Source organism: Genypterus blacodes, unplaced genomic scaffold (genome assembly GCF_046128005.1).
Source record: "Genypterus blacodes isolate CSIRO-AG114 ecotype Tasmania unplaced genomic scaffold, CSIRO-AGI_Gbla_v1 ptg000540l_1, whole genome shotgun sequence".
NCBI classification, from domain to species: Eukaryota; Metazoa; Chordata; class Actinopteri; order Ophidiiformes; family Ophidiidae; genus Genypterus; species Genypterus blacodes.
This window is the reverse complement of record NW_027467288.1, coordinates 25,001-35,411: the sequence shown is the minus strand read 5'-3', so window position 1 is coordinate 35,411 and position 10,411 is coordinate 25,001. Positions and strand designations below refer to the sequence as shown.

Genomic DNA, 10,411 nt, shown 5'->3' with positions numbered 1-10,411 from the left:
CCTCTCCCCCCCTCTCTCCCCCCCCCTCTCTCCCTCTCTCCCCCCTCTCTCTCCCTCTCTCTCTCCCCCCCCTCCCTCTCTCCCTCTCTCTCATTAATGGTTCTCCTCTCATGTTAAACTGCTCCCTGGGCTCTGTTGCTCTTTAAGTCGTCCCGTCACACTCTGCCACATCATTTGCATTTAAGTTAAAACCAGCCGAGGCTCTTAAATCTTCTTTAGGGGCGGGGGGGAGTCCCTGTCGGCCGCAGCGCTCCACCATCCGTTACTGTCAGGACCCGACCTCGTTACGCCGCCTCCATTATAAACACACACTGCTGTGTCACTGAGTGTGTTAGTGCGTAAACAGGTTATGATGTACAGTAGATCAGAGCGCCCTGCGCCTGGAATCAGTTTAATGGCCTGTGTGACACACACACACACACACACACACACACACACACACAGGTCTTACAGGAGCCACAACGTTCAACTGCATACTGCCAGTTTTGACATGAAAGGATGTGTGTGAGTGAGTTGAGTGATGAAGATGAGCAGCTGTTCAGGTCCTGACCTCATGTCCTCCTCCTCCTCTGTGTGTGTTTGCGTGTCAGAGATCTCGGGGAACTCGGAGGACATCCCTCTGGTGCGCTGGAGGCAGCAGTGGCTGGAGAACGGGACGCTGCTGTTCCACATCCACCACCAGGACGGCAGCCTGAGCCTCCCTGAGCCCACTGAAGACCCGGCTAACACCTCAGCCAAGGAGGAGCTACGCATCCTGCACATCTCCGTCATGGTAACAAGCATCTGTTCACACGGCAACCAAACAGCACAGACCTCTGAACATGTTGTTAGAAAGTGAGACGGGTGAAACATTTAGCAAAGTTCTTGTTTCATGGATTTGGAATTTAAATTTGGAATTCACACAAGAAAAGTGAAAAAAGTAGAGGAAAGAGTTTTCCGGTGTCTTCTTGTCCTTCAGGCTTCATCCTGACTCTATTCTGTCTCTGTTCACACACTAACAGGTTAACAGAGCACATCTCCATATGGAACAGAGAGTTTACTTCACTCTCATTCTGACTTGAAAGTTTCTATAATGACTTCTGAATGAGTTTTGTTTTCCTTCTTCCTGTCTTGACTCTGTTGGCCCCGCCCCCAGCGCCCTGCTGTGACCCTATAGGCTGCAGGCCTGAACGTAGTGGCTGATGAAGTTGTGCCTTTGATTTGCAGGATGTGGATCTTTGCCGGTCTGCGCTCCATCAAACCTTATCTGGCGTGTCGGCGGAGCAGGAAATGATTCTCTGCTTCCGCCGCTGGCCTGAGGAAATGTATATTTATTAGATCATAGATATGACACAGCGCCTCCCCGTGCCCTTTACTGCCCACAGACATCACAATCAGGCTCTGATGGACGATCTGTGTTCTCGGACATTGAAAGCACATTATAGCTGCGTACACAAACCATCCGTCAGCTGCGGGCGACCTTTAGCCTGCAGCTGCACCCGGCCTGAATGCCAACCGGAGCTTGACCTTGACTCTCCTCCGCTGACAGCAGGTGGACCTCAGGAAGCTTCACCGCGCTCCACACAACCTCGGTGTGGGTGTAGTGTCGATGTCGTGAGTAAACGTGAGACGGGAACATGCTCGGTCTGCTGTGTAGGTGTGGAGAGACGGATTAGCACGCACACGCCAGCAGACCGTGACCACAGATGGAAGGCGTGTTGCCGCTGCGTTGCCAGGTCATCAGTGCAGAAGCTGCCTGGCTGGAGGCCCGGACCTATAAATCCACCAGCATGTTGGTGCTTCAGCTACATGTGGACCCAGGTCAGGTCTGGACCCAGGTCAGGTCTGGATCCTGGTCAGGTCTGGACCATGGTCAGGTCTGGACCCAGGTCAGGTGTGGACCCAGGTCAGGTCTGGACCCAGGTCAGGTCTGGACCCAGGTCAGGTGTGGACCCTGGTCAGATGTGGACCCAGGTCTGGACCCAGGTCAGGTCTGGACCCAGGTCAGGTCTGGACCCAGGTCAGGTGTGGACCCTGGTCAGATGTGGACCCAGGTCTGGACCCAGGTCAGGTCTGGACCCAGGTCAGGTCTGGACCCTGGTCAGGTGTGGACCCGGGTCTGGACCCAGGTCAGGTCTGGACCCAGGTCAGGTCTGGACCCTGGTCAGGTCTGGACCCTGGTCAGGTGTGCCTCTCTGGTCTTTAGCTGCTCTGTCTTGTGTTGAAGATGAAGGAGTGGGACTGATTGATGGAGGTCTGAACTTCACTGAAACACATCAGCTGAAGCGTGGCATGTACGTGGGTTGATTGATTAGTTCTGAGCCCTGCATTGACGTGTTGCAGTTTGTTTCTTTGTTATCTTGGTGCTTATAGATATATAAATGATATATATTTATATATATATATATCTATAGAGCATAAAGTTCAGTGTTTTTTGCAGCAGAACCTCTTCACTTAGAGGTTCTTTGTGATATTTGGATTTAATGGAATAAATAATAAAACACTTTTCATTCTTTTAACATTTTTATCAATATAAATGTTAGATGTTCAAAAATTCAATCAAAATCCTTTAAGAATCAATAATTAAAGATCTTTTCCAATCTTTGTTAAATTCATAAAGGTTAAACTCTCCTGAGAGCTGAGGCAGGTTGATCATATATGATCTTCACTTCCTGTGTGTGTTCACACACAGAAGTCTAAGTCTTCCTGTTGTTTTGAAGCCGTGTGGTGGTTTTGTGAGACCCCTGACTCCACACAGGTCCCCTCAGGTATCCAGAGCCTCTAATCCTCCTGGCTGGGTTGGCGAGCCGCCGTGCTGTCGTGAGACTGTTTACACCAAATGGATGATTTGGGACCGAAGCCCGTTTAGGCCTGAAGAGAAGCCAAAGTTATTATGGGTCTGATCCTAAAGGGGATCAAGACCACTGAGCTGCACCAGAGTCTGCATCTGGGGCCAGAGAACACACACACACACACAACCCAGCTCTGATATTGTTTCATATGACACTCTCACTCCCCTCTCACTCTCACTCTCACTCCACCTCTCACTCCCCCCTCACTCCCCCTCTCACCCCACTCTCACTCTCACTCTCACTCCCCCTCTCACTCCCCTCTCACTCTCACTCTCACTCCACCTCTCACTCCCCTCTCACCCCCCCTCTCACTCCCCCTCTCACTCCCCTCTCACTCTCACTCTCTATTAGTAGTGGGTTTAGTTGTGATATTAATATTGATGCTGGCCCATATGAGCGACCTGCTGAAAGCCGGTTTCCATCTTGGCCCCTGATCTTTATCTGAGTGGCCTGGAGGATCCAGACCACATGGACACGTTGGTCTGGTGGAGTTTTCTGCTTCAGGTTTTGGCTTTGATCTGCATGTAACCAAGCATGACAACCCCAGATTGAAATGAAAATGACAGAAACATGTTAATGTTCAGCGCGGTGTGTGTGTGTGTGTGTGTGTGTGTGTGTGTGTGTGTGTGTGTGTGTGTGTGTGTGTGTGTGTGTGTGTGTGTGTGTGTGTGTGTGTGTGTGTGTGTGTGTGTGTGTGTGTGTGTGTGTGCGCTTGTAGAGTTTCACTTTAGTTTGTGCTGCTAGATGAAGCTGGACTGAACCATCTTCACTGAGAACGTTCCACATTAGTTTCTGCAGCTCACCTGCTTAAACCAAAGTATTGTATGAGATGCTGACTGGCAGGATGAGCTCAGTAGAAGCAGCTTTATGTCTCCTCCTCTTCAAAGCTTCTCCCTCGCTCTCATCCAACACGCTGACCGCTCATCCATAATAAATGACATCACCTTGTACCGACACAGTTCAAACACACGTCAGACACAAGCTGAGCAGCAGAGAGGCCTTTAGAATCTAACATCTCTACATCAGACCCCTCAGACGCTCTCACATGGAAACCCCTGGAGTTCTTCCTCTACATGTGGGTTCTTCCTCTTCCTCCCTGGTTTCTGTTGAAGGAAGGAGGATGTTTGTGTCGTTTGTCTACAGACTGAATGAGCCACAAGCACAAACTTCTACATGCTCAAGTTTTGTTGATGCAAAGGAGATGCTCTGTGAGGCTCTGTGTGTGTGTGTGTGTGTGTGTGTGTGTGTGTGTGTGTGTGTGTGTGTGTGTGTGTGTGCAGCAGGAGAGGTGGTAGAGCATCTATAGTCACATGACGTTGGCGTGTTCCCTGCCTTATTGACTCGTGTGTGTGCTGCCTATGGATCCTACAGACCTGAAGTCCATGAGGTCCTCACCACTGTGAAGCAGCAGAAGAGGACAGCCCCTCTCACCGCATCGCTATGGCAACTGCACCTCTCTCTCAGTCTCTACCTGCTGTACTTTGTGTTTTCATGGTCTGAGCCTTAAAGTGATCGTTTGCTCCTTTGACTCTCAAATGGAACAAACCAATACATTAGTTGTGTTTCTGCTGGAGTCTGAAGAGTTTCATGATTTCACTCCCCGACCTTCACTGCACGCTGATAGAGACGGAATAAAGAAGAGATAGAACTCAGGAGTTAATCCTCACATATATAGTTACATAAAGACAAAAAGATATACAGTTGCATCTGTAGAGGCTGTACCTATAGATGCTGTACCTGTAGATGCTGTACCTGTAGAGGCTGTACCTGTAGATGCTGTACCTGTAGAGGCTGTACCTGTAGATGCTGTATCTGTAGATGCTGTACCTATAGATGCTGTACCTGTAGAGGCTGTACCTGTAGAGGCTGTATCTGTAGCTTCTGTGTGGCTGTGACTTCTCCTCACACACACTTTGGTTTTAATAAATCACGCTTGGCGCTGCAGCTTCAGCTTCCTGTCGTTTTGTAAACGTCGCAGCTGAACGCAGACAGAAACTTTAAACTCAATTTAATTTCCTTAACAGACGAGCGTGACTGAGAGAAATAAAAGCAGAAGATGAAGAAGCGTCCATGCAGTCAGACGAGAGGGGACGTGTCTGCGCTCAGGAGGAGGAAGAGGAGGAGGAGGAAGGGTAGATGCATTCAGATATGTATGAAGACAGAAGAAGAAGGTCTTTAACCGCACAACAAGTGGCCTACGACATCCAATCACAGCGCAGCAGATCAGCTGATCAGCACGACCACTGACGTGTGAGAGTACGAGATCTACATGTGAGCGAACACATGTTTAGATTCTGGGAGGAGGTCAAACTGGCTCATATGTCTTGTTCTACTGAGCGTCCTCTGCCAGTCAGCATCACATATAATACCTGCAGTCATTCTCAGTTAGATGGTTCAGTCCCTCAGTAAGATGGTTCAGTCCACTCCACTCCCTGGGTAAGGACAGTGGCTATCCCCCTTCCTGTGTCCTGTAGGTTCAGTCCCCTGGGCCTGTCTGAGCCTGGCTCTCATGCTCTCATGCTCTCATGTTCTCACTCTCTCACGCTCTCACTCTCTCACTCTCTCATGCTCTCACTCTCTCATGCTCTCACTCTCTCATGCTCTCATGCTCTCACGCTGTCACTCTCTCATGCTCTCACTCTCTCATGCTCTCACTCTCTCATGCTCTCATGCTCTCACGCTGTCACTCTCTCATGCTCTCACTCTCTCATGCTCTCACTCTCTCATGCTCTCACTCTTGCATGCTCTCACTCTCACACTCTCTCATGCTCTCGCTCTCTCATGCTCTCACCCTCTCACTCTCTCATGCTCTCACTCTCTCACTCTTGCATGCTCTCACTCTCTTACGCTCTCACTCTCTCATGCCCTCACTCTCTCACTCTCTCATGATCTCACTCTCTCACTTTCTCATGCTCTCACTCTCTCACTCTCTCATGCTCTCACTCTCTCATGCTCTCACTCTCTCACTCTCTCATGCTCTCACTCTCTCACTCTCATGCAGAAAGGAGCTGAATGTCTCAGGCTTTATTGCCGAACTGATCAGTAATTATTTCCTCTGTTTTCCAATTTTCTGAGTATTTGCTGAAACACGGTGAATTACTTTTCATTCACAGCCACCAAATGAATTAGTTTCACCTGAGCGAGAGGGAAAATGAGTTTTAGATTGGTGCAGGTAAAAGTTTGTGAAACATATCCGATTCATAACACGGATCCCTAACATGCAGGCGTGAGGCTGCACTAACACACACACAACTTAAAGATTAGACCAGTCTCAGAGGTCTCAGAGGAAAGGAGCATTAACAGGAGCAGAGCTTAGGAGTCCAACAGGAAACCATTCAGATCCCACTGACTGGACTGTTGACTTAGGTGGGAGTGTATGTTTAGCTCATTTTAGCCTCAGCCATCAGTGTGTAGATGTTCTTCTTCTCTCCAGCTCTGTGGATCCATTAACACGTGTTGGATCCTGTCAGAGTACCCCCCCCCCCCCCTCTGTGTTGGCGTGTGGCAGATGGGATCTCGATCTTTGCGTCTTCCTGCCTCTTAACGTCTGGCGCGTGGAGACTAACTGACAGATTGATGTCCGAGCTCAGCGAGGCGGCTCGGGACAGACATGACAGGAGCGTAAGTCACAAGGAGCTGATGCCATTACAACATCCTCCTCCTCTTCCTCCTCCGTCACTAAGTGGATTAGGCTGCCACGCTCTGCTGTTATTGGCTCTGAAGGACGACTCGGCCCACTTAGTCCGGCTTTGATTCCACTTCATGCACCGCGTTAATCGCCGTTCTCCGCTCTTTGTTTCTGCTCTGCATGATGAACGCTGACGATCGTCCACGGCCCGTTGACATTTGTGACAAACCTAGGTTTGACATTTGACAGCTCATTTACACTTTAAAGCCTTTTAAGTGTAAATTATCCTCAACCTGAAACTTTTAGCTGAGGTCAAAGGCTCTACACTTCCTTTGAAGGTCATGCGTGTTATGAAATCCTCCGTGGTCGTAAATCAGACTCAGGATCTGATTCTGACACAAATCTGAACCAAGTCTCAGAAGCGGAGATGAGGCGAAGTCAAGGTGACATCACAGGGAAGGAGAGAAGGAAACGACTTTACCCTGTTATCTTAAATTACATTACAAGTGATACCACACACACACACACACACACACACACACACACACACACAGGCCAGAGCTAAACTGAAACCATGAAGATGAGAAGTTAAACAGTTAAACAGGCTGAGAAGCACAAGGCTGACGTGAAAGACTCGGACAACGCAATTCAATTCAAGACAAGCCAACACTTATTGGAAGTCGCTTTGGATAAAAGCGTCGGCTAAATGACCGTAATGTAATGTAATGTAATGTAAAGACACCAGAGGAGACCAACCAGCAGGGCGTGAAGACGTCATGACGTCATGATACCAGAGACCCTGTGTGTGTGTGTGTGCAGGTCCAACTGCTGACCGGCTGATTTTACGTCCTTTCCTCCACTCTCTGTCCTCGTCCTGACTTTGATCCGCCCCCTCTCTGTCCCCGCCCTGTCTCTCTCTCTGTCCCTGGCCTTGTCTCTCTCTCCTTGGCCTTTATGACATGTAAAGATATTCACGTCTGAACTTGGTCACTGACTTTGATTCTTATCGTATTTAGGAGATTTGATTGTAAATCCATGAGGTCATCGTCTGAGGGCGTGGCAGGATGATGGATGGATGTTGGTCAACCCACTCAGGGACCTGGAACCAGAGAGTGTGTGTGTGTGTGTGGACTGTAGGGCCTTGGTGGAGGTATGGACTCTGGTGGACTGTGTGTCTTTCTGTCTTCTCCTCAGGGAGGGATGATCGCCCTCCTGCTGTCCATCCTGTGTCTGGTCCTGATCCTCTACACTCGTAGGCGCTGGTGCAAACGCCGCCGCATCCCTCAGCCCCAGAAGAGCGCCAGCGCCGAAGCTGCCAACGAGATCCACTACATCCCCTCGGTGCTGATGGGAGGTCAAGCCCGGGAGAGCCTGAGGAACTCCAGGGGTCAGGGGCCAAACTCCAGCGGAACCCTCAGCATCCGCGAGACGCCAATCTTGGATGGGTACAAGTAGGGTTCGGGCGGGAACGGGGCGATCCATCATTCAACTGGAGTGTAGACTGGAGATACGGTCAAACTAACCCAGCTGTGCCTGCTGTCCAGGTACGAATATGACATCACCGACCTGCGGCACCACCTGCAGAGGGAGTGCATGAACGGGGGGGAGGAGTTCGCCAGCCAAGTCACGCGAACGCTCGACTCCCTGCAGGGCTGCAATGACAAGAACAACATGGACCTCACGCCTGGTGAGCATGCAGCACACACACGCACACGCACACACACACGCACACACACACACACACACACACACACACACACACACAGGCTGGCAATCACTGTCCCTGGTTTTGATCAAAGATTTCCAGATTGGTCTGAAATATACACAATAAACAAACGACAAACAGAAAAGAATACACACCAGATGATTATGGGGACTTCCGGGTTCCCTGCTATGAAAGCCAGAGCCCTGCCTGTCCATTGAGGGGCGCTGTAGCTCTGCACAGATATATGGGCTGTGGTCTTAAGTACATTAATGCAGCTCTTATAGAAGTCTGATCAGGAACATAGAATCCATTCACACCTCTGCATTGTAGAGAAACACCAGCCTGGAATGAGAGGAAGCTAATTAGTTTGTTATGTAAAGAAGTGTCCAGGTGTTGAGGTGCAGAGGACAGAACGTCAGCTTTAATTAGCACCACGTCATTTCCACTCCATCAGGCGGCGTCCTAAAGGGGCGTCGACCATCGGGGAGCTGTTTTCCTTCACACGTGTTGTTTTCACTTTACAGACAAACGATCACAAGTGTGTGTCATTATTCTCTCCACGTGTTTGTTGTAGAAATGTCTTCGTGTAATCACTACCCTTCAACATGAGATTAATGAAGCTGCTGTGATCGCAGAAACAACAATCAGTATTAAAGACCGGGAGGGGGGGGGGGCGACGGCTGATGACGACAGCTACAGCTACAGCTACAGCTAACTACAGCTAACTACAGCTAACTACAGCTACGGCTACATTTCAACATATAGTGATTTCATTTTGAACGTTTGATTCCATTTCTTTTATGAAGCTCAAACTTACCTGCTAACATCTGGAGTTATAAACCTCATCCTCATCTTCATCATCCAAACTATCCGCTCACAGTCAAACAACTCAAACAAACACAAACATACTAAATAACGTTCTTCCTCTTGATGAAGCTAAATGTGTCGAGCTCAAAAGAACATCGATGCAGTGATGATGTGTGTGTGTTCTCTCTGTCCTCGCCGTGCACAGTGAGCGACAACACCAAACTGGCCCTGATGAACAAGTACAAGGACAACATCATCGCCACGAGCCCCATCGACAGCAACCACCAGCAGAACACGCTGCTGCCACACAACACCTCCACCAGCCAGCGCAAGCGTCTGTCCAGCAACACCCGCGGTGAGTCGCCACACCCACAGCCCCACCCACAACCACAACCACAGCCCCACCCACAACCACAGCCCCACCCACAACCACAGCCCCACCCACAACCTGAGCCTCACCCCCAACCTGAGCCCCACCCACAACCACAGCCCCACCCACAACTCCATCCCGACTCCAACTCCATCCCAGCCCCAGTGAGTGAGAGTTGCCATGACATTAGCTCCATATCTTAAAGATGACCTGGATTGTCACGGCAGATGCCTGGGACGACCTTTGACCTGTAATGAATGGTTGTGTGTGTGAATGACCTTCATCCATCTCTTCATCTTCCGTCCTCCTTTACCTCACGTTTCCTTGGCTCATATCTTCAGCACTCATCATCGCCACCGCCACCCTGACCTCCGTCTGTCCTCGCTCTCCTCCTCCTGCTGTTCAGTGTAGAGATAAAGGAAATAAAGTAAGAGGAGGAAGTTAGAGTGGAGGAAGAGGAGCGGGACACTTAGTAAATGTCAGTGCGGACGTCTGAGGTTGACCTTGGCTCATCAGTCACACTTCTCCTCTCTCTTGTCTTAGACACAGAATCACTTGACCTTCATCTGTACGTGGCTGCTCCGCTGTCACTCCGTCTGTGGAGAACACAAACTGTTCAGATCAGATTGACATCAGGGGTCAGGGGTCAGGACCTTCTCCATGGATGGTTAGGGTTCAGGTCAGACCGTCATCAGGAGGTCGGGTCTGAACCTACAGCTGACGGGTTTACATCTTTCCCTCCGTCTGCTGGCTCCGGTCCCCTTCGGTCTGGTTCCAGCCCGTAGACCCCATCCCGCCTCAGGGGGGGCGCTCTGGTCTCTGTGGCATCAAACAGGCAGCAGACGCCTCTTTCCGTTCTTTGACCTTGAATGTTTCACCGCCGCAGCTTTGTGAGCTGATGAGAGCTCAGGCAGAGGTAAACAACATTGTGGTTAAAACGCTTTTATCAACAAAGAGTCAGAGCCTCAAACAGCGAGCGCACGGCGGCGGCACACGGCGCCCTCGCTCCTCTAAACGCTGATGCTGGAATATTTAACACTTGAATGAGCAGAAACCCTCTGAAATGTCGG

The 10,411-nt window shown here is 50.1% G+C and overlaps 1 protein-coding gene across 1 annotated transcript in view; it reads left to right on the top strand.

The window, feature by feature from the left end:
• Positions 1-590: 590 nt before the first annotated feature.
• LOC142990468 (astrotactin-1-like) overlaps positions 591-10,411 on the top strand; it is a gene marked incomplete at both ends in the record, with an annotated part of 26,227 nt that continues 16,406 nt past the window's right edge. Inside the window, 4 exons of the mRNA XM_076140271.1 lie at positions 591-772; positions 7,654-7,904; positions 8,004-8,146; positions 9,177-9,326. Coding sequence (XP_075996386.1) covers positions 591-772; positions 7,654-7,904; positions 8,004-8,146; positions 9,177-9,326 — 726 coding nt within the window. The remainder of the gene's footprint in view (positions 773-7,653; positions 7,905-8,003; positions 8,147-9,176; positions 9,327-10,411) is intronic.